This window comes from Triturus cristatus, chromosome 1_2, assembly GCF_964204655.1.
Source record: "Triturus cristatus chromosome 1_2, aTriCri1.1, whole genome shotgun sequence".
Classification (NCBI taxonomy): domain Eukaryota; kingdom Metazoa; phylum Chordata; class Amphibia; order Caudata; family Salamandridae; genus Triturus; species Triturus cristatus.
Window position 1 is genome coordinate 364,541,249 of NC_140580.1, and position 24,326 is coordinate 364,565,574.

The 24,326-nt window shown below is 40.5% G+C and overlaps 1 protein-coding gene across 2 annotated transcripts in view; it reads right to left on the minus strand.

The window, feature by feature from the left end:
• Positions 1-4,755: 4,755 nt before the first annotated feature.
• The window catches only part of LOC146867371 (mannose-binding protein-like), a 42,565-nt gene continuing 22,994 nt past the window's right edge, over positions 4,756-24,326 (minus strand). For both annotated transcript variants that reach the window (XM_085604711.1, XM_085604705.1), the window contains exons 4-5: positions 7,817-7,900; positions 4,756-6,348 (exon numbers count right to left, since the gene is read on the minus strand). In XM_085604711.1, coding sequence (XP_085460837.1) covers positions 5,969-6,348; positions 7,817-7,900 — 464 coding nt within the window. In that variant the 3' untranslated portion in view covers positions 4,756-5,968. The remainder of the gene's footprint in view (positions 6,349-7,816; positions 7,901-24,326) is intronic.

Sequence of the window (24,326 nt, forward strand, 5' to 3'; positions counted from 1 at the left end):
AAACTTAAAGTAGACATGGTACTTCTCTTTTGCACTTCCTCTTGTGACATTCTCCTGAAAACAGAGAAGTCTTCCAGAAGCCTGGGAACCTATTTGCTAGGGGATATCCCACCTCCTGCTGAGCAGCCGGCCGTCTCTGAGACTATCCCCAGGGCTCATTTGACTGCTGCGTGTAGGAATATACAGCAGACGAAGAACAACTGAGGAGTAGTATAAGTACTTAAGGACATTCACTACTAAACAACTTCCTTTCTGCAGTAGATCATTACATAGCTGAAAAGAGCCAACACAATTCCAGGGAAGCCAGGCATGAGTGATGTCCTTTTATAAAAGGAAGGATGGGCTAAATAGCTCTCTGAAACAGTATTTTTTAAAAATATTTTACTTCTTTTTTCATGAAAGACTGTGCTTATGTTTTGTAAAATGTTGTAGCTATGTCTGAAGCCAATTAAAGTGAAGTAAAACCATTAAAGTTCCCAGGTCATATATATAGTTCAAGGTATATTTGTGGTGCTAGGTTTAGAAAATCTGCACATACTTACCCTTCAATATTTTGTCACTTGATACTCTGTCTTCAATATTAAGGTCCCATGATATTCTCTACTCAATATTTAGGAGGCACGCCTTTGCAAAGATAGCAACCAGGGGCTCTGCAGCCTACTTCTGACGCTTTGAATGACCACCTATCATGGCAATGGCTCATGCTCCTGTCTGTTGATAGCTGTCGTCTTCCTTGTGGTTGATTTAGAGCTGGATGTATCAGCTACCAAAAGAGGAGAAGCTGGGTCCGTGTACAGTTCCAAGGTCATTGGTAACCCTTACGCTTTCTCTCCATCTGTCAAACAGTGTAACCAGGCAGCTGAAGGAAATGAGTGTGAATGAGAAGGTACCATCGTCCCATAATGTGTTGTAGAGCTGTATCCAGCCCAAAACCATGAGGGGTGGGATGAAGTATCTGTATCTCATAAGGTGCCATGGTATGTATGCTTCACGCGACATCAACCATGCGCCCCCACATTTTTTGCATCTACTGATGTGTTAGATAGATTGATAAAGTACCTTTCAGCCATGAGACATTAGCACACTATATCTGCAGACATCTATACTATTTTTTTCATTTTTAAGTGCACTAATACATAGAGCTGTCCAATCATCCTTTAAAGGTAGGGGCTGCGGCCACTGAGCCACCTTTGCAGGATCCTCCAATTTAAATGAAGAGTGCCAGCGAGGCTCATTCAATATGTTGTATTTCAAAGCTGGCATTTCTTTTGATTGACTAAATCCTTCTGGAATTGTTACTGTTGGTTACTCCATATACCAAAAACGATAGCTCAGCAATCAATGACCATAAAATGAGAAAATAAACATATGAGTGACATCCACAACTCCAATGTGTGAAAAAGTCAGACCTTTTGACTTTGCCAGTGCTTGAATATGTTGAGATTATGACTCTGCTTAGACATCCGCATCCAAAGTGCAGAATAACCGGGATGAGAGACTGCTGGTTCAGGACTGCATATAAGTACAGTGTTTTCGAAACCTTCCATCACATCTGTGGTCCCCACATCCACAACCCAAATTCAAGTGGAATGACCGCTTCCATCCGGATCATAGATGCCTTGTTGACACACAATAGTCATCCTACCAGCTCCAAAGTTGGCCATCTGGTTGCACTTTTAGCAACCATTCAGTGAATGTAAATTTCCCGTCAGACAGTTTGTGTTTATGAAAAGACCAGGAGTGGTCCTGTCGTCTAGTCAGATTCCCAAGCACAACCTTTCAACAAATTCACTTGTCACCCAGAGCAATTGATATCCATTTCAAGGAAGGCACACTCACTGAACTGGTTAACTAACAGAGTTGGATCTTCTCTAGAACTTCACCAGAGGGCACCTTCTGTATTTATAATTATCCTACTTCTACAGGGCTCAGGTGACCTACTTCCCACATTTGCCACTCTACATAGCAATTTGTTTAGAACCAACTCTTCTTCTGGGCACTCTGAAGTTACTAAACCACCTGCAACATATCTTTTGTCAGAACTTGAGGTCCAACTGTCTTTGTTAAATGCCATTCCCTTGCTTGCAGCGAGAGTGACATTTGATTGGCAGTTGGGATATCAAAGGTGCAGACAGGTGTGGCCACTGATATATACAACTAGTATAAGTTTGTGTTTTATAATGTGGCGATTAATTCTGACGCAGAAACTAGAGCATTATAGACACTTCTTTAAGGATGTCACCTAACTAATAACTAAGACCAGAGTTCCTTGGGCAACTCTAGGCTCCAGTCTAAGTTGTACTGTGTATTTTATTGAAAATCTAGTCACCCGTATTTTGGGAAGGAAGCCCAGGATATATATTTTTGCCAGAGTGGAATTGCCAATCCCATTACGGTAGAAATTAAACGAGGATTTCAGTGCTCGAGGAACGCGCACTATTTCATCTGATGAAGTGCTCCCTGGGCTATTAAAAGAAACTTTTTTTTGAGCCTTTTGTAGTAGTGTAAGGTAGCAGGAGCATCCTTGATGACAAAGAGATTCAAATACGGATGTTAGTTTCTAACGCTTGATGAAAATAAACAGTAACACAGTATCCAAGTTATGTGCCTAGAGTCTCATAATTCATGCACTTTTCTGATCTCCTCCCGCCTTTCCAGAATACTTTCAATGCAAATATTCATTGAATGATAAATTATTAATCAAATAATATTCGTTAGGTAGAAAGCAAATTGTGGCTCATTCCGATTAGCCATGCTGACAGGGATGATGGCCTGCAAGGTCAGCTGGCCACCATGTCCGTGAATGATTTTCAATAAACTACACTTTTTTTATTTAAACGCGGACCGTGATCCTTAAAGGAAACAAGGCTGACTTAAAAAAAAATGTGCTTTATTTAAGTTTTCTTAAGCGTTGAAAAAGGTTTGCGTGACCAATGCCTACTCTTTTACACTTCCTACTCTTTTACAAAGTTTGTTTTACATTTACGAGGGTGCCTTTACTTTTTACAAATGGGTTACCAACTCCTCTGAGGTGCCTGTAAATTTCCAATGCTCTACAACTAGATTTTTGTCGCCAAACATTAATACATACGGTACCAATTCAGTATTTGGAAGAGACACCTGCACACACCCGTTCCAAATAAGTATCAGGGAGAAATTGGTTTATTGGTTGTAATGAGGTGGATAAACACTTCTCATGCAGCAACCACAATCCATGTCAGGGAAAACCACAAATGTCACTAAATTAACCTGTGCTTAAATCTCTGGCAGCTTGGCACATAATTAAGGGGTCTGGCTTGGTTGTATAATGGAACCACACATGCAATTACTTTGCATGCCTTAACAACAAGCTCTTTACCATGGTCACGTCTTTACTATGCATGCCTTTACAATGACTTTTGTTGTAAAGGAATGATTGGTAAAGGGATATGCATGGCAAAGGTCACATCCCAGCCCCAGCCCCCGCCCTGAGACCTAAAGCTACCCCTAGCCCTGAAAACTACCCTAACTCTGCCATAAAAACACCCCAGCCCTTTGCGCTGAGCCCTAAAACTGGCCCCCAGACCCAATTTCTACCGGTATCGCCTGCTCTGAGCCCTAAAACCTGACTTCCAGCCCTAAAAACTACCCCGACCCCAACCCTGCCCAAAAAACTACTCAGTGATCCGCTGGCAAGAAGAAAGGAAGAAGAATGTCCAGGCAAGAAGTCTTCAGCACCTCCCACTCCCACCCATTTGCTCCAAGTCTAGAGCGCTGATTGCCTTTATAATGCATATGTCTTCACAGGTCACAGCACCACTTCAAAGGCACACAGGTGCATCCCAGGTGAGCCAATAGCTCAAGGGACCCATTTAAACACAAAGGAGTAGAGAGCACATTGCCTCTCATCCCAGCACAGTTCACCCCATTGCATTCTGGTAAATTCAGTATGCTTACTTCAAAGTTGTTGCAGGTAGGGCTGTTATCTCTAGATGTGTATCTGGGTTTAACAGTGTGCTCCCTCCCCCTAGTGTTTAAAAGCCTCCCATGAGCCTACAAGCTGACAACCTCACCTGGGATGCACATGTGTGTCTGTAGAGTGGTATTGTGACCTGTGAAGACTTGGGCAGAATTTCCGCAACCCCAGATGTCTTTTCTCTGCTCTCTACTATTTTTGTCCTCTACTGATGAAGCGTTAAACCCAGAAACATGTGCCTAGAGATAACAGCACAACCTGCACCAACTTTGGGGAAAAACTACTGCAACTTTGAAGTAAGTGTACGGCATTTACCAGAATGCAATCGGGTGACTGTGCTGGGATGAGAGGCAGTGTGCGCCCTCCCACCTTAAATATGTATAGGATTGATAACTTAATAGTATTAGATCCCTGGTATACCCTTAAATATGTGAAAGTGCAAGTGTGAAAGCATCTCACATCCAAAGTGCCATTCACTTTATTGATAGGTGTATAAATAATTATAGAGCTTAGTTGATTTTTTTTAAATATATGTATATATTTATATAATATTTATAGATACATGATGAGCAGAGGCATTCTGTCTTAAGTGATTCATTGTTCGTATCCTTATAAATGCATTGAAGACAAATGTTGCACTTTAAAGTTTTGCTATTGGCTATGGAACGAACAGTCGTGTATCCTGTACCAATAACTTTTAAATATCAGTAATGAGTGTGTAATGGATAATGGTTTGATATGATAAATTGTTTAGCACTCTTAATGCAGGGTATTACAATGTTAAACCTGCATTTAGCAGTACACTGATGTTTATTGTCTTTCCTTAAATTTGCAGGAAAAGGTACTAATTTACTACTTTTCAGGTTAAAAATTGACATTTTTAAAGTTATTTTTTATGTACTGGGTTTATTACTATTGCTCTTCATTCAAATAATATATCTCAATATTCCATACAACCAAATAAATCTATTCTCTTCAAAGACTTAACCAACCAGTATGTCTCGAACATTTGCAAGGAAATTGCTCCATAATATCTTATTCTTGTTAAACGTTTCTAGTTGCTGATTAAAAAGCATGTTTCATGCACAGTCATGTGATATTTTAGGCCTTTTCATGAGTGTCTTGATGTTTGGGTTAATATTTATTGAACCCCACAAAATCTTACCACTGAGTTGAATTTATCAGGTGGGATAATTAAATCTCAATTACGTGTTTCTCCCGATAATGGGAAATAACATGCAGATTTTGGTTTAATGCAGCATATTCAGCATTTCTCGGTAATTATCTGAGATTTCCCCCCCAATCGTTTTCAGCAGGTTTGACCTGCTTAAATTGATCTGAGAAAAACTGCAGGAGTGGGATTTTAACTACCCAACTCGTAAGTGTGATGTATGGTAAAAGGAGTTACCACACGTATCACAATGAATAGGGTCACTCACAATGAAGGCTTTAGGGTAACAGATATTCACCATAAAAAGAGGGTTTTGTTGGTTAAATTACCTTAAAATTGGTAGATGTTTCTTAGTGGGTCATATAGTGTCATTCAATGCTCCAGACCCTCTGTTCTGTTGATTTTGATATAATATAGTGGTGCTGGAAGGGTAGGGGTTGGAGAATATTAAGGAGATATCCGCTCTGTTCTGCCCATGCAACTTTAACTAAAAGAGGCCACCCTGCCATATTTTATAGTTCACTCCATGTGATAGATTTCTGTGATGAAAAATGCTATATTCTTATTGGGATCTTTCCTATTTCCCTAACTGTTGGTCTGTATCATAGTGTGATTTTACCATTGATTCAAGTTGTCTGGATGTAGCCCAAAGATTCTGTCCATTAATGCATCCTTACGTTAAATGTTTCATTGCACTGGGGTAGTTGTTGTCAGCTGCCCCATCCCATCAAGTGTGTCATCACATCAATATCAAATACTACCATTCACATCTTTTTGAATCATTCCCAAGGACACCAACCTCCCATAGCTGCATAGACAATGCACAGATTATCTACCAAATGTTAAAATTCACAGACGACAAGCCGCGGCATTGTGCATGGTATGTCATTCCATCGTCCATTATCAAGAACTTCTACACAGTCCTCATTGTCTTTGCTGTTATTGGGCTCTCCCAAGTTCCAGTTAGAGTAGATAATTTTTTCTCCATTCAAGTACTTGAAGATCCCTTCTACATGCTGGTCACTGATGCCCAAATAGGCCTTTCTGGCATCTTTCATCCCCAGTATGTCCTGGATAGCGGCATTTTCAGCTTCATTCTTTGGGGCGGCCAGCAGCCCCCCAGCTTCCGTGCATGTAATTTGGGAAATGTCAAAGGACTCCTCCAGCCCGTTGGTTACAAACACCTTTTCACCCACTCTCTTCCCTCCATGGAAAAGAAGAACTGAAAAAAAAGGAAAATCTCTTTTGTGAATTAAGTGCAGTCTATATACAATAAGTGCCTAATTTGATGCTTCAATTATAGGACAACTGTTGTTGTAGGGAGGAAATTATGTGGTAACAATGTGATCAGGGTTGTGGGTGATGGACTGACATCAAGGATGGTTCAGACTTGTAGAACATAAAATGCTTCATTTTGAATGTGCTTAGGAGTAATTGTATTTTCTATTTAATACCTACTGATTTGGTTTTAAAGGTAATTCAGACTACTTTGCTGTGACTCATTAAACTTAACAGAGTTTTTGAAATCCTATTTAAAACTACAGTGACTCATAATTATAAACAACAGAACTGAGGAACTCCATGTGACTTGATTCATTGCAAAAGAGAGAGAAGGGAGTCTTTAGGAGTGGCTAGACCTGCGTTAAATTCAGCCACATGCTTTCCTGAAGTCTTTTGACTCAACCCCAGCCTGGTAGTTATTTCATTGGAAATGACTTGTTGGATAATTACCCATCTCTGCAACTAATTGGAAAGTGTTAGTCAATTACTTGCTATATTGGAACTTTCTGATTTCATGCACTAGATTATTGTCAACACATCCCTTTGGGAATCAACACTCCAAAAAAGCATTCAACCATGTTAATTAGTCCCACTCCTTGTCCTAGAGCAAGGTACCATCCTTGTCTTTACTATCAGTTGTAGGGTAATTTGTGTTTTTGTCTTACCCTAGGTATGAGCCTTTATAACTACTTTCGGAGGACAAGAATGTTGAATTCATGCTCTCAAACCCCATTACAGGCTTGGACACTCACCTACCATTCATATACCCCTTTCTCCTTGTAGGGACAAACCATCACTTTCACCCTAGACATGTAAGCTTAGCTTCAATGTTTCTCATCCTCACAAATCCCTGGCCCAAAACAGCACCTCTTAGAAGAATACAATCTCTTAAGGTACAGCTGCACTCTACATTATGAAAAAGACATTCATCCCATTCACTTGCACTGTAATGCAGAAAACAGTGTACCTCAAGTCAATGTAATCATCAGAAATCCTGAAACTTGGCATCAGGCAATTCAATGAACCATCTGGAATGTTAATTGGCCATTCTGAAACTTCTTTATGAATTCAAATCATACAAATTTTACAATTTGGCAATCATAATTCTAATATTTCCATTCTCTTCTCACCCAAATTCTGTGCTTCTATTAAAAACCCAAGGAGGACCAAGTAATTTTCCAAATACCTTGGGCTTGAAACCCACTTGAAAGCTTAAGTTTAATGGCAATGGATCAGTTTCCTTCATGCACATTGAGTCAATATGTAGGTGGCAGTGCCATTCTGGTCTAATAAAGGTTTTGGGTCTGAGAGAAACACTGTTTCTCAACAAACATCACACCAAAGGGCTGAACCGCTTCCAAAACATATATAAATGTCATAGAACATAAGCAAATAAGAAAGAAACTTACTTTTCTTGAGCTTAGAGAAGGTAGCTTGTATATCCCGAAACTGTCCATCTAAGGCTCGGATTTGTCCTTTGAGAATGTCCAAGTCTGCAGGAAGACATTTTGTTTGGAAATGTTGATTAGGTTACAGAATTTTAACACCTACCTTCCTTCACCACATCTTTTCCTGTTTCTTCACACTGACCTATCATCACCCTCAGGAACTGAGAATTCAAATATTTATTTCTCAAATTCCTGTATTTCTGACTGAAATAAAGTTTCTGGTAATGGAACAATTCGTTAGTTGGTCTCTACTTGACTTTAAGGCTTTATTTAGATTTAAAACATTGCTGTAGTACACACTCTTGTGGGTAAAAAACCCTGAATCATATTCTCCAGCACAGTTCAATCCCCAGGTTCTCCAGGACCTCTACCCCACCCATGAATGTAGCCATGATATCACTATTGACCTAATTAAAAGAGGAAATTGATTGATTATAATGATCATTTAAGATGCACTAAAGACAACCAAAGCACTGCACATGACTAATGGTGAACATTCAAATATCCATCCTTCAGAGAGTGATGTCAAATAAAAAGGTGGACTATAACTTATATACATGTTTTATTGCCAATAATGCTGCATGAACCATTTTGCATCTGTTGTATCTGTCTAGATGCCTGAATCACGCATTATCATCATCTTCTAAATGTAGTAGTATTGTGTTAAGGGAACAAGCTCCAGCATAAGGCAATGCTGAGGAAAATTCTGTCTAGTAGGCAAAAGCTGCTCTCCTAACTATCCACATGAAGCCATAGGTCATAAAATGTAGTTAAAATATTCACTCACACACCAGACACACTACCACTCTCATCATGGGTCATTCGAACTAATTCACATGAGTACTTCATGGATAAACTTCATAATGGCAGCCAATTTCCAACAACAGCACCTCCTTGCATTCACAAGAAGACTCACCCACAGCCACACATAAACAAAACCTTCTCACTATATCAAATGCTTAGCAGTCAGCATATGTTGATTTGAAAGGTCCCACAACACTGGACCAATAACCATCAAAACATTTGAGAATAGACAACACACTCAAGCTGCATTCTACCCCGATACAAACACGAAGATATCAGGAACCCATCTTAATGCCAAGACAGGAAAAAGACAAAACCTCATCTCTATCCATAAGTTCTACTGAATCTTTATTTCAGATATATGGCACACCTGCAACAAGTAGTCCATCTTTGTCAACACAGCTGCAGATAACCTTTCCATCCTGACTAAGTTCCCATTCTCCGTAGAGGTGGGGGTCTGGCACTCATCTAACATTTACATAAAAAACAGGTAAGTAATAGGGTCTGAGGGAAAAGACGACCGGCATGGACAAGTCCCCCTACTGAATCTGTATAAACATAGAAGTCCACGGGTCAGGAAAAACAGAGAACTAACAAAAGTATTGAGACTGTGAAAAACTGTGTGGTATGGCACACCTGGACTACTGTCTAAATGAAGGATCCTCAAAAAGAGGACCTAATCCCATCACCCACTGGAATGGCATGCTTCATCATATGGGATCTCCTCTTAACCGCAACCTGGTACGGTTAAGGAGCTACAACTAGAAACTGTTCTACAAATGAGGATTTTAACAAACATGCTGATGTTTTGTCACAGAATCTCCGTTCTAGAAACTACCGTTCGAGATTAATAAGACAATCATATAAACGAGCAGCTAATAATAATCGGGAAGCCTTGCTAGAAGCCACTGAATCTAAAGCTCCTCTGGAGAGATTGACTTTTGTAAATACTTTCAGTACCTCCTCCAATCAGATCCAAAAGATCGTATTTTAAATGTGGGGAACGACAAACTAGCTCCTCCTCTGTTTTCCTTTAAAAGAGGCACCAATTTGCGTGACTCTTTAGTACATACTAGACCCAGGAATACAACATCTATTACATCCAATACCTTGTGGAATCTCCCGCCTGTTCAGGGACATTATCCCTGTGGGAGTTGTGTTGTATGTTCCCAAACCAAGCACACCACGGAGATTGATATAGGCATGGTTAAACCATGGAAACAAATTCGACACACTAATTGTAATAGTGAGAAAGTTATTTATTTAATCACATGTCCATGCCTTAAACAATACGTGGGAATGACAACTAGAAAAATCAAACAAAGGATCATGGAACATAAGAGCACCATTCGGTGCAAGAAGTAATCAACCCGGTTGACCAACCACTTCTTGGAGTTAAATCACAGTCCTGAACAGATTGCATGGACTATCCTAGAGCAACCATACATTCCTGCACATGTCACCGACGTGTTTACATTTCTTTTTAAAAAAGAACAACGTTGGGTGTTTAAGTTACGCAGCGATCAATTTGGGTTGAGTGATGCTATACCGTGGACTCTAGTACAATAGGTATGTTGGTGCACATCTCCATTTTTGAAATAGACTGCCTGTATGTTTTCATTCCTTTTTTCAGTACTGTCATCTCTGGGATTCATCCGTTCATAACCTTTGACATGAGGAATACACCATTTATAAGGGGTGCATTACACGACTTGATCTTGACAGCATACTCATAGGCATATTGATCTGATTAGTTGGTGAACCTACAACTGTCAATTGTATCAGATATATTTTTATGTTGATTATGTAGCTCTGGATATTTGGCAGTCTATCGCTTAACTACATGTTTGTGCAAGCACAGTAAGTTGCGACCTGTTTACGCTTCTATCTCGAGATACAGACTGCTTTTCATTTTTCATTTTTTTTATTTGTGCATTCAGTAGAATTTGACATTGTGTTTGTTTACCATTACCAACCTAGCATTTATGGCAACCGTTTGCCTTATGTGCCTTATCCACACGATAGAGAACTCCCCTTTTTATTACAAGTATGGTGCTTTGGAGTGTTGATGTCAGCTATTGTGTTTAACATCTGAGTTTGCTTTTCAGGATTTTGTATTTTGACTATATTCACGTGTCAGATACTATCCTGCCGTGCTGTTATATTGCTTCTATATTGTTCGTACGCAGTTGGCCCCTTGTGTTGACTACATCCCCATGAGTCCGCTGCACTGGGCTACGTCAGTAATGGCTGCCCTGGTTGTTATTGGCTAGAAGCTGGCGCGTGTTGACGCAATCGCTCATGCGCATATGCGCCTGTAATCGATCCAGGGATAATAAACACCGCGTACCATTGATGTCCGGTTACCGCGCGGATCAACCAGGAAGGAAGCCCGGGGTAACGACGGACAGGTAGGTAGCGGCTCCGCTGCCTGTTTGGTGGACATTGCTGCTGCTTTGTATCGCTATGTCAAGGCTTTGTGAATTAATTTAGTTGAGTGCTTCTCACTAAATTCACGAGCTATTGAGTAATGTTAATTTCTCTCTGGCCATTGAGGACTGTAGCGTTGACATTCTATACAATAAGGGTGGTTTCCTCATTGTTACAAATTGGCATTTTACTGTTATATATTGGCAATTAAGACACAACAACATCTCTTTGCCTTGACGCCCCCGTTTCACGTCTACATTGATTTATGCTAGGTGTGTCACTGTTGTGGGTGTAAGACTTCAGCTATACACCGGTTTTTCTGCCTCATCTCCGAGCGACTACCCATGAGACACGTTGTTTACCAGATTAGTAACACGTATGTTGAGTACATTGATGTTGCAATCTGGTACCTTTAGTATATAAGTTTCTTTTACTTTTCACAGAGCGTTGCCTCACGCCCTGAGTTGTGACCAGGAGCGGTGAGTGATATTCCGATTTGATACGGGTAAGACTGGCCAAGTGTGGTCTGGCTTATATTGATTTTGTTTTGATGGATGTAAAACTGTTTGGTTCACACACTCTGATTGAGAATAATCATTATATATTTTCTCTCTTGTTCTGTCTTTTTCCAACAGGAATCGATCCACTATTCCTGTAGTGTTTTAAATAAAAGAGACAACACACAGGTACACAGTTGGTTGTATCGTTCCACTGTTATGTAAATCCCCTTTTTTTGTTCCTGGTTATTTTCACACATTGGTGATTGAGTCACTTTAATTCGCTGCAGTAGTTGATCTATGGTCCTGAAGGAAGCCACGATCACAGTCTTTGATCTCTGTTGGCTGAAACATGTAGACCTTTGTTTGATTCACTTTATGCGCGTTCGCAAATTTGTTCAGATCACGCTTCTACTGTTATTTTAATGATGGCACTTGGAGATTTCTATTAAATTATCGTAGTCAATTGTAACATCACCTTTAATACACACTGCAACACTTACTTTTCACCACACTAAGGCCAGCTTCATCGATCTTTAGGAGATCTAGTCCTCCTTGTATAGTTGAAAACATCCGCGAGCTCCTCCCTTTGACAATTGCTGGGAGTTTTAGCTCCTTAATCGTACCAGGTTGCGGTTAAGAGGAGATCCCATATGATGAAGCATGCCATTCCGGTGGGCGATGGGATTAGGTCCTCTTTTTGAGGATCCTTCATTTAGACAGTAGTCCAGGTGTGCCATACCACACAGTTTTTTCGCAGTCTCAATACTTTTGTTAGTTCTCTGTTTTTCCTGACCCGTGGATTTCTATGTTTGTACTCATCTAACATTCACAATTCTGAGTTTTTAATCAGGCAATAAACCCTACTTCTTATATACTTTCAAGTTTCACATGGTATTTAACATTCCATTCCTCCTCTATAAATGGTCCAATTAAATAGACTTGCTGGATAAAGAAAAGGCATACACCTATCCTCCACTTTTAAAGCCTATAATCCAAGCAAGATTCTAATCAGACCTGCAGATAAAGGTGAAGTCACTTAAGTAAAGGATAAAGAGAGGTACACTGAGGAAGCCTCAAGATGTCTGACGCATGCACCATCTAAAGGAAAACTGATTATGATTTAGTGCATAATCTACAATGATTAATTTATTCTTTGGTTTAGACAGTGAAATATAACTTGCGGATTTCAATTATTGAAGCTGGAATATTTTTTCATAATACATTCTGAACACCTACTGTATATTTTACCTCATTATAACGCTTAAGAAGAATTAGCAACAATCCTGGGAGACCAATTACATTCAACAGTTCATCAGTAATGGAATATTGAATGTGGAATTGATGGGGCTCCCGTGTGTAATCTGTGGTATAACGCAGAATGTAAAGAGGCCACCTAGGAATTTAAAAGTGAAAAAAGACCAATGGTCAGAGAGGCCAGGGACAGTTATAATAAAGCTCCACTTAGAGCATGGAGAAGCTGGGAGGAGAAGACTTGGAATGACCTGTTGCAAGAGGCAAAGTCTGAAGATACTGTGACATTCTGTAAAATAGTTGTCCATGGAAGCAAAGACTCTGCCACCTGCACAGAGCATAACCTGGACCCAGCCACCTGGGTTCAAGACCTCACAGACCTTTACTCCGAACCAGTAGAGTACCTGGATGAACAATATCAGCCTCTGAATAACCCCAAAAATGCAGATATGGAATACTCAATCTATTTCACATGAGAAGAAACAATTGGGAAAGTTAACCCTATCAAGTTGGGTTAAGGCCCTGATATGGATAAAATCCCTGGTGATCTGTTTAAATATGATAAAGATATTTGGATCACCTTTGTCAATTGAATCTGCAATGTAGTTGCATAAGGAGCACCTGTCCCTTCCACATGTAAAGAGACAAATTTACAAAAAGGGGAGCAAACATGAACCAGGGAACTACAGGCTGATCAGTCTCCTAGACGTAATGCAGCAAATTTAGACTAGGCAAGTCCTGAATAAACTGAATGAATAAATCACCAATAATAACATCTTAACAGTTTTTCAGACTGAGTTTAAGACTGGCACAAGCACGATTGACCAGGTATTCAGGCTACTATGCATCCTGTGAAAGTATGTCAAAACGAAGGGGACCACATATACATTCAATCAATCAATCAGACATTTGTAGAGCGCGCTACTCACCCGTGAGGGTCTCAAGGCACTGAGGGAGGGGGGGAGCAGCTACAGGTCGAACAGCCAGGTCTTGAGACGTCTCCTGAAGGTCAGCAGGACCTGGGTCTGATGCAGGTGGATGGGAAGGGTGTTCCATGTCTTGGCGACGAGGTGGGAGAAAGATCTTCCACCGGTGGTCATTCGGTGGATGCGTGGGACAGTTGTGAGTGCGAGGTCAGAGGAACGAAGCTGGCGGTTCGGGGTGTAGAAGGACAGTCGTTAGTTGAGGTATGCTGGTCCGGTGTTGTGGAGAGCTTTTTGAGCATGGGTGTGGAGCTTGAAGGTGATCCTCTTGTTGACCGGGAGCCAGTGCAGATCTCTCAGGTGGGTGGTGATGTGGCTGTGGCGGGGGAGTCCAAGGATGAGGCGTGCGGAGAAGTTTTGTATACGCTGGAGTATCTTCTGGAGTGTGGCTATGGATCCTGCGTAGAGGGCGTTGCCGTAGTCCAGCCTGCTGGTGACGAGAGCTTGGGTGACCGTTCTTCTGGTTTCGGTGGGGATCCATCTGTAGATCTTGCGGAGCATGCGGCGGGTGTTGAAGCAGGAGGAGGAAACCGTGTTGACTTGCTCGATCATAGAGAGCGTTGAGTCCAGGATGACTCCCAGGTTGCGCACGTGGTTGGTAGGTATCGGGGCAGCACCCAGCGTGGCCGGCCACCAGGAGTCGTCCCATGCATTTATAGACCTGAGGGCGGGGTTTGACCTTGCCCCACAAGGGCGCCTAGTGGCTGCACTAGAGAAGCAGGGTGTGCCTGATGATATTTTCACCCAGATAATTAGGTTGCACCAAGATAATTTTGCCAAAGTCCACTGGGCCCTGAATGACCTTACAGAATTCCTCCCTATCAGCAGAGGAGTGAGGCAGGTGTGCATACTCACAACTACCCTGTTCTCTACATTAATGATGTTGTAGACTATCTGAGGAATTCTTGCCACGATTCTCTGAAACTCTGTGGGACCCCTATTCCTGCTTTCTTTGTTGTGAACAATACCATTCTAGTCTCACAGATGCCAAGGGGCCTTCAAAACCAATTAGAGGGTCTCAATGCATACTGCTTCAAAATGGGATTGAAAATAAATACCAGTAAGACTAGGTGTTTGGCCATGAAACCCCATAGGACTTTCAGGAGAAACTAAACAGTTGGCAAACAAACACTGTATCAAACTTGAGTTATTTAGGACTAAAACTCGATTCTAGATTATCATGGAATCCCCAAATAAATCGAGGAAGAACAGTCCATGCACACTGCTCAAGGGCTATTTCTAATAAACATCACATGTCCACAACCAAGATGATCTCACCGGCCCTGGACATCTACAAACACAAGGCCCAAGAAGCATTCCCAATACGGGGCAAAGCTGTGCGGGATAGGCAATATAAAACGGCTTGACCTCTGTGAGAATAATTTTATGAGAGGCTTATCAGGCTTGCCTTTGTCAACATCGTTCATACCTATGTACCAGGATCTAAAAATCAAACAGAGCACATTGCAGTTCTGAGGCTAATACTCTATTGGATCAGATTATGAAGTACACAGGAAATGGAACATTATAGGGAAGGCTTAAGAGAATTGCTGAAATTAGATCAAACTTAACATTCCCTTGGTTCTGACATGTTGAGGCTTGGTTTATCAAACATGGCCTAGCCTCTTATTGGAGTGAGCACATGCATTAATACCACACTCTAAGAAACACCTGAAGCAAGTATATTGGGGCCATGTTTTGAACGCTGCTCACTGTAATCCAAGCTTAGGTAGGCTGACTTGGCAACTTCTTGCCATAAAACTGAGCCCCAGCTTTGAGGAGTTCCTAGATAATGTTTAACTGTATCTAGGTAACATATTGTACCTGAAGTTCCGTTATGGAACTCTCCAAGTCAAAACCTTCACTGTAAAGTGAAAGCCACACAATAAAACCGATGAAGAGTCTATTTGCACTTTATGCACCCAAGGTAGCAAATGTGTTCTTTTGCATGGCCTATGACAACATCAGGAAGAAACAGATCCGCCCACCATGCAACAAAATGAAGTTCAGAACCCCTAAGAGTCCTGAAACACGACACTTCCCCTTTTATAATTTTCAGTTTGAGTACAAACCTACTTGCAGTTGGATTTGCACGCAATGGGAGGAGTCAAATATTTTAATGAATGGTGATTTTATTACAAGATGGGCCTAAGATCCTAAAGTTTGATGATATTATTATTTAATGTTTTTCACTAAATTATGCATTCGGGTTCTTAAACGATCAAACATGTATGAATTGTATTGAGTTTTTCAAATGAAATATCGAATTGTATGTATGTTTTAATGGTTTTAAATTATCAAATAAGTATGAATTATATTGATTTTGTTAAATGAAACATTGGATTGTATGTATGTTTTTAATGGTTTTTACCAGAATTAAAAGTTAATAATAATAATAATGATGGGTCACATATATAGAATTGTGATGTGGCAACTAATGTCTCAGTAACAATGGGCACAGAATGAGCATATTGTAGGGTACTAAAGTCAGCTAGCAAGGAAGACATTGCACTCAATTTGGATGTTCCTACTGCCATCATTTTACATCGAGTTGGTGTTTACAAAGCATTATTTTTCCTAAGAAAACCAAATTTATTGGTAAATCTAAGGAATTCAAAAGGGGCTATGGCTGTAAACAATCTGTCAAAGCAGTACATAATAAGTATTACATTCAATTTTGAGCAATAATCCCATGTTGTGTAAAACATGCCTACTTAATCAGATATTAAATAATAAATACACAGAAACAGATTAGAATTGATCTATAAATATGGTTATTTCATTTATTATGCTCAACTCATAAATGTGAATAAACATTGCAGGGCAGCAAGGAATCACTTTTTTACACAAACTAAATTCATGTAAGTTGATAACTTGTGTTGTAAGGTATGTTTTACACTACTATGAAGTGTGAAGAACGCCACATTTATTATAGAAGGGCAATCAAGACCATGTAGGAGGATTCATTCTAGGTCTTGACTTTCATGAACAACGACTCATCTGATTTGCACTCCATTGGGCTAGAGTTTTTCCTCAATAGATGGCATGCAAATAAGGTTCTTTCCAGTATGCTACGAAAGAAACAGTGTCTATATCAGGGTCTATGTGCCCAACCCATGTGGTAAAGCTTTCATCATGGGGTAAGCCGTGACCAGTAAGAAAGAGACAACCCAAAATGGAGGTCCCGTCACAAGAGCTGATGCACTGAATTCATGACATAACTAAACTAATGGGAAGATGTTATTGCTGAAAACAGTATCCTCTTATACAACAATATATGAGAATGGAAGAGCATTGAAAACTGTAATTTAAAAAGTAGCAAACCTGTTTGTTCTACCATAAGACCTCAAATGAAAATAACATATGTATGCATAGTTTTATAGTGGCTCATGTTTAATTAAAACTCATCCCTTAAATAAAGAATTCTGTTTTCCATAAGTGAATGCAGATAAATGAAATTAAACATTCTTCAGAAAAGTTTACAAAATAGTTTTATCCATACAGTAAATTGTTATAGGGATGAGGTCAGTATTAATTGTCGGTAGGTGCAATTTGCAAAGATCCCTAATTCAAATGTTCATTTCTGCACCAGTGCTACCTTCTTGTTCAATTTTAGCCCTTTCAAAGACTGTCTTCCAACCTTTGTGCCAGCATAAGACTAAAAGTATATGAGAGTAGACTGAATAAACTTTACTAGGGCCTCCCTGCAGAAATATTAAAAGCAAGAGGATCTAATGACGAAGCCAGCATGTTCAGGTCTAGCCCCTATGTAACCTTGAAGACATTGAGTATTAGTTATATGTAAAAAGGTATAACATATGTAAGAAGCAGGAAAGTATAACATATGTAAAAAGCAGGTAGCCCAAAGCCTTCCAGGCTACCACACATTTTATGTATGTTCAGGTATAACGTAAAACAAGTCAACATCCCAATGTGTGCACAACATGTATTCTATTACTTATGGTAAGGATTTTATATTTGAAAAATCTTTCATAGCTCGATGCATTATTGGAAAATCAAGTATTCTTTTGGAATCACTTATTATCATTGTCCATTTTAGATAAAAAGGAATCCTTGAGAGTTGTCTAGATTATTGTACATGTACACATGCTACAAATTGAAAACAGATTTAGAACGAAACCATACCTGAAGGAGGAATAATATTCAGTGTTTTTTTTAAATATATTGTCCAATTAACAATTTCTTTCACAGTAAAATTAATCTGACTGAAATTTAATTCATTTTATTTTGAAGGAAAAGGGTAATTGGGAAGCAGGTAATGTTGTTCCTAACTTAGGGCCTGGTTTAGATCCTTGGAGCCAAATGGGATACTTGGTAAGGCCCTCTATTCTCATTCCTATAGTGAACACTCATCAGAAGCGGCAAGGTGCATTTTCATTCCTCTTATGCCCTTAATAGGACTAACTAACAGCGACCCAAGAGGACCAGTGTCAAACCTCAGCACCATTGTCGCTCTCAGTTAACTTATTGTTGAACAGTTCATTCTGTTTGACATCAAGAAAACTGAAGTACTTTTGCAACATGTAGAGTTTTCTTTTGATGTCAAGAAGTATCTCGATGGCAAAACATGAACATCAGTTAGTGTTAGTCCCAACACTGATGGCACACTCTGTATAGTTAAGCCTAAAGTTTTGGAAAAGGACTAAGCCAGTGTAGCCTTTTCCTGTCCCCTCACAGCACTTGACTGAGTAGTCATAGTTATTTTGCCTTTGAAAAATGACAACTTTGCTCTGTTCACTTGCACACTATAGCAGGCGCTCTGAAAACAGCACATCAACCACCTGTGGTGCCATTCTCTACCTATCAGCAACACAACAAAAGCTAGGGGGAGGTCCAAGGGAGAGGTTTAAAGTCCTGCAGGTTGTGTTTCCCTCAATCACTAACACAAAGAGAATCACAGACCCAAATGATGACAAATAACGACCTTCTGTGAATGATGGGTCCTGTTCTAGAAGGGTTTCTCTCCTAAAGAGATGTCAGAACAGCTGTGAGTATTGTCTCCTGGTTTATCTTTTTTGATTCTGCACAGACCCAGGTTGTTTTGTGGTTATTGTGTTAGTGATTGAGGGAAACACAACCTGCAGGTCTTTAAACCTCTCCCTTGGACCTCCCCCTAGCTTTTGGTTTGTTGCTGATATATAGAGCGGCCTCGGCCGCAGGTCCTTTTTAGATTCCTTCAAGAGTAAGGAACCCGTACGCTCATTGGTTTGCTCTGTGGGACTTTTCCTGTACTGCACACTCAGTGGATGGATAACGTTTTTTTCTTTTCTTTCTTTCTTTCTTTCTACCCTTTAGTTTACTCTCAAGATGTCTGAGAGGCAGGGTCTCTCCTTCGATGATGCAGTGGCACTTGACATTCTCCAAACACCTAGCATCATCGATGTAACAACTAACCCTACTATCATCAATAATGATGACTGGAATAAAGTTTTATTTCTCAAACGTACACATTCACGCACACAGGTACATGGTGCAATAATGACCGAGTATTTACGATCAGACTGTGCGCCAACTGGTCTGATAGTGACTAATGCGCCCAGGCTTTTCTTGGAGGATAAGGCATTTCTCAAAGACTGGTCCCTGGTGGCTTGGCACTGCACAAGGGACTGGCTGATCCTGATTATAACAACAGCCAAGAGAATAGCTGACAGTATCCTAGTAGAGATTCAGACGTTGGAATCCCAGATTAAGTCCGTACTGGTAACTGCCACTTTCAATAAACAATCTAAAGAGACCGAGAAAACGAATAAAGAATTTAGAGACACTATCCTAGCTAACAAAATTATCAAATTCAAAAAAGATCTTGCTAAATTCTCGATGGTAAGGGTATATCCCTATACCAGGGACACTTATGTACCACCGACATATAACCAACAGGGTAGACGAACTGGCTCGAACTATTCTACATCTGGTAGTGATGGCGGTTCATCTGACTCAGATTCAACTCCAAATCAGGCACCGCGAGGGCAGGATTGGAAGAAGAGGGGGCGTAGGAGAGGGAACTTTTTTGGAGGTCCCCCGCCACCACAGTGGTGGCCCCCCGGTCCGTATAACTATCCACAGTCTCTCTTTCAACACCAGATGTACCCTGGTCCGATGTACAATGATAACTTCCAACAGCAGCCTTTTTTAGGACAAGGCCAACGCCGCTCCAGAGGAAAGAGAAGAGTGGCCCAAGCCAATGTTCATTGGAGTCCTCCTTCGTCTCGTACACGGAGCAACCAGAAAGACACGTCACTACCAGGCCCAAGCAACGCGATAGTCTGATTGTCAATCTCAGCAAACGTACACTTACTATAGATGAGATTGGCGTCCTAGAGAAAGGACTCGGCTATGTCCCCACGTATAAAGGAGATCCCTTTCTGACTAGACAAGAACTAGCCGGTTTTTTCAGGAAGGTAAGATTACGTGCCTTCTTCAAGGATAAACCTCTGCAAGATGATGAGGAAAGTACAAATATAAACACTGGATTACGACCTAAATCCACGTTTATCCCACCTACTCATCTGACTCCACCAGAAGTGCTCACTTTCGAGAGGGCTGTCTTGAGAGACACTGAAACTCTCTTCCAAACTGGGAATCGACATTTTACCAACCTTTCAAACAAAGAGCGTTTTGCCCTTCAGACACTATCAGACGATAAATCAATCACTGTAAAACCTGCGGACAAAGGGGGAGCCACGGTCTTAATGGACTCAGAAGCATATAGACGTGATTGTAAAAGGCAGCTTGATAACAAGAAGTTCTACTACCCTCTGAAATTGGATCCAACAAAAAGACTTATGGCGACCATCAAAGAATTAGTAGATGACGCATTGGAACAAGGCTGGATTACCAACCCTGAGGCTATATTTCTTAAGACTCTACATCCGGTAACTCCATATTTTTATGTGTTACCAAAAATACATAAAGGGATCATACCACCGCCCGGAAGACCTATAATTTCTTGGATAGGGTCTCTCCTTGAACCACTCTCTACTTTTGTAGATTTCTTCTTGAAGCCCCTTGTGAGAGCAATGCCCACCTATATTGAAGACACTAAGGGTTTGTTACGTATCCTGGATAGTATGCCATTTGACGACACACAAGATTTCCTGGTGAGCTTTGACGTGGAGTCATTATATACCTGTATTCCCCAAGATGAGACATTGTCTGTCGTCAAAATGCTCCTAGAACAAGTGGAACTTCATAGCACTACACCAGTCGAGTTCATTATGTCTTGTGCAGCGTTAGCCATGAAGGAAAACTTTTTCAAGTTTGAGGATAAACTATTTCTACAGATCTCCGGAACATCCATGGGAAGTGTTTTTGCTCCTTCTCTAGCAAATCTATATGTTCACCACATTGAGCAGACAGAAATTCTATCTGCAGACAATCTGTTTCTGTGTCATATTTTGACCTGGAAGCGATATATAGATGACATTTTGGTCGTATGGAGAGGCTCTGCGGATACAATCAAGAATTTCCATAGTTGGCTCAATAACAGAAATGAATTCTTGAAATTCACCTGCAAATTTTCTAAGATCAGCCTGCCCTTCTTGGACTTACTAATTGGTTCCAACGATGGCGTGCTTAGTACTGAACCATACAAAAAAACAATGGCTCGTAACTCCTTATTACATTTTCAGAGTGTCCATCCGAAAGCTCTAAGGGAGAATCTACCATTCGGTCAATTTCTCCGGATACGTCGGAACTGTTCCAACCTCTCTAAATATCGAGAACATGCCTCTCATCTCTCAGCACAGCTCCTTGATAGACAATACCCCCAAAAAATCATTAGAACATCTATGAAAAGGGCTGTCAATAATCACAGAGAGGCTCTCCTTGAAAAGAGGATTCGCAACCCAGCGGTCGAAGGAGATAAAAGAATTACATGCGTCAACACATATTGCTGTTATTCCAACGCATTGAAGAAGAGCATCCTAAAAAACTGGAAATTGCTTAAGATTGAGGGAGAAGCTCTACCTCCTCCTCTCTTTGCTTTCAAAAGGAGCTCTAATATAAAGGATCAGTTGATACACACACGTCCCAGAGAAACGAAAAGTTCTGACAACACCACACTATGGGGTTTACCTCCTGTTAAAGGCCATTTTCCTTGTGGCACCTGCTCGGTGTGCCCACAGACCTCGCATACAACAGAGGTAGACATCGGCACGAATAGATCTTGGATTCTGAACAAACACACTAATTGTAATAGTGAAAGAGTCATTTATCTGATCAAATGCCCATGTAAGAAGAACTATGTGGGCATGACATCTCGTAAGATCAAGATAAGAATATCAGAACACAAGAGTACTATACGCTGCAAAAAAAGTGCGACGAAACTCACGAATCATTTTATTGCAGCAGGTCATAAAGAAACTGACATACATTGGGTTATTTTAGAACAACCCCCTATTCCCTCACACAAAACAGATGTCCAACACTTCCTGCTACGCAGAGAACAACGATGGGTACATCGATTACACTCAGATACCATAGGGCTGAATGACGATATTCCTTGGCTGCTGTTATAAATCCATTTACAAACTGTCGATACTAGATATCGATACAACTATTCGATATTTTGAGCTTGAAGCTCTCATGTGACAGACCATCTTTGTTGTGTCTCTTTCATTATTCATATGAACCTTTGTCGGCATCTCTAGGTATATTATATCTTATCTTACTGTGAGACAACTCTTTTACTGCTCATTTCACATATTCCGATTATGAATCACAAATTGTTTTTGTTTAAATCGTTTTTGGCATAGATTGAGGATGCACCTAATATTTACTGATATTTTATGATACTGATTATGCCGTCTATCAAAGATCTGCTAGTACATTACGAACCGCTAGCAACTGTGCTTTTTCTTGTTTTGAATATACCATCTCTGTACATTTGAGCGGAATATTACGGGCGCTGACATTAATACAGAATCCAGCCCTGTCCTTTTATTTCTCCGAGTAAACGAAGGGCTCAGATACACTCAGCACGCATACGCTGGTTTGTGCACTAATGTGTCTTCCATACACGCATGCGCTTGTTTGAGCGCTACCTTGAAAGCGCGGAGGTCCGTACACCAGCTACTGGTCTAGTGTCGCTGATCTCTCACATGCGCGCTAGAATAGACCCTCTGTCTTTTGGTCTAGTGTCGCTTCTTCTGCACATGCGCACTAGATTAGACTTCTGATCAGGCATTAGCTTAACCAGCTTTTTGGACACGCGAACCTGCAACCAATTAAGACCTTTGGGCTATAAAGAGCGCGCAGGCCACCTCGGCGGTACCTCCGGTCTTTACTCTCAAAGACCGCCCTGGGGTACCGACGGAGAGGTGAGTTTGGCGTTCCCTTTTCTTCCTTGACCTTTTCTCCTATCAACTTTACTTTAGCGCGAGGTACTGGCTACTCCCTAAGAGATTCTTATAGTTTTTTTGTCCTGTTCCTTGTGAACAATTAAGTTACATCTATTTTGGTATTGAATATGAAATGTGACTAACAAACATACCCCATCATGGGTATATGGAATAGCGGTTCATTCTGTAAACACTTTTTCAATGAAAACTTTTTCAATGATCTCAGACAGACAGTGACTATTTAGTCACAAAGAGACACTCTGTTTCTACAAACACTACATAGTTAAAGGCACTTTGCCACTTAGACTATCACCACGATTTAGGTCCATTGACTTTGACAGTATGTTTTCCATTCCACGTGAGTGTGCATTAGATTAGTCTCGTTGCTGTTAGCCAATACTAACTTGAAGGCTATGCTTTGGGCATCATAAAATGGAGCCTGATTTTGTCTTCCTTTTTAAATAGAGCGGGCCCCCTTCCCTGAGTAAGGACCAGGTTGAGGTGAGGGCGTAACCCAATGATTATGGGTAAGTGCAACTTAATTCAATTACTAAGTGCTTTTAAGCATTACTGAATGCTTTTATTGAGTCATCTAAGAGAATAGACCAATTGCTGAATCTAAGTACACCAGGAGATATGTTACCACTAACTGTTCTTTTTGTTTCCCTAGGTATCCAGTTCACGATATCTTGAAATTCAAGAATTGACTGGTGCGGTAGGATTTTCATTTAAAAACAATTTCATTTAAACTAATTTTTGACATATTCTTTGTCACATTTTTTCACTATAGCAGCAGCATCTAAGGTCCTGAGGAAAGCCCAGATACTTATAGATCAAATTGGGCAGAAACATGTCGACCCTACTAATATGGACAATAGCATAATGATAAAGAATTTTTGCTAAGTTGCCATAGTGCTTTTTAATTATGACAGGAGCACTCTGCTAATAAAGAACATTTGATTTCCTCTAGTCATTTTTATCTTCACCAATTATTATTTAGTGCTGCTTTTTCTAGGATCCCCTTCACAACCTTTGGGTACACTGTCGTTTTGACACATATTGAGATCTGACAGAAAACCCCTTTTTTGCGTTCTCTCTGTGCGCTCCCTGGTCAATATGTCTAGACTAGGTTCGTCACTCTGAG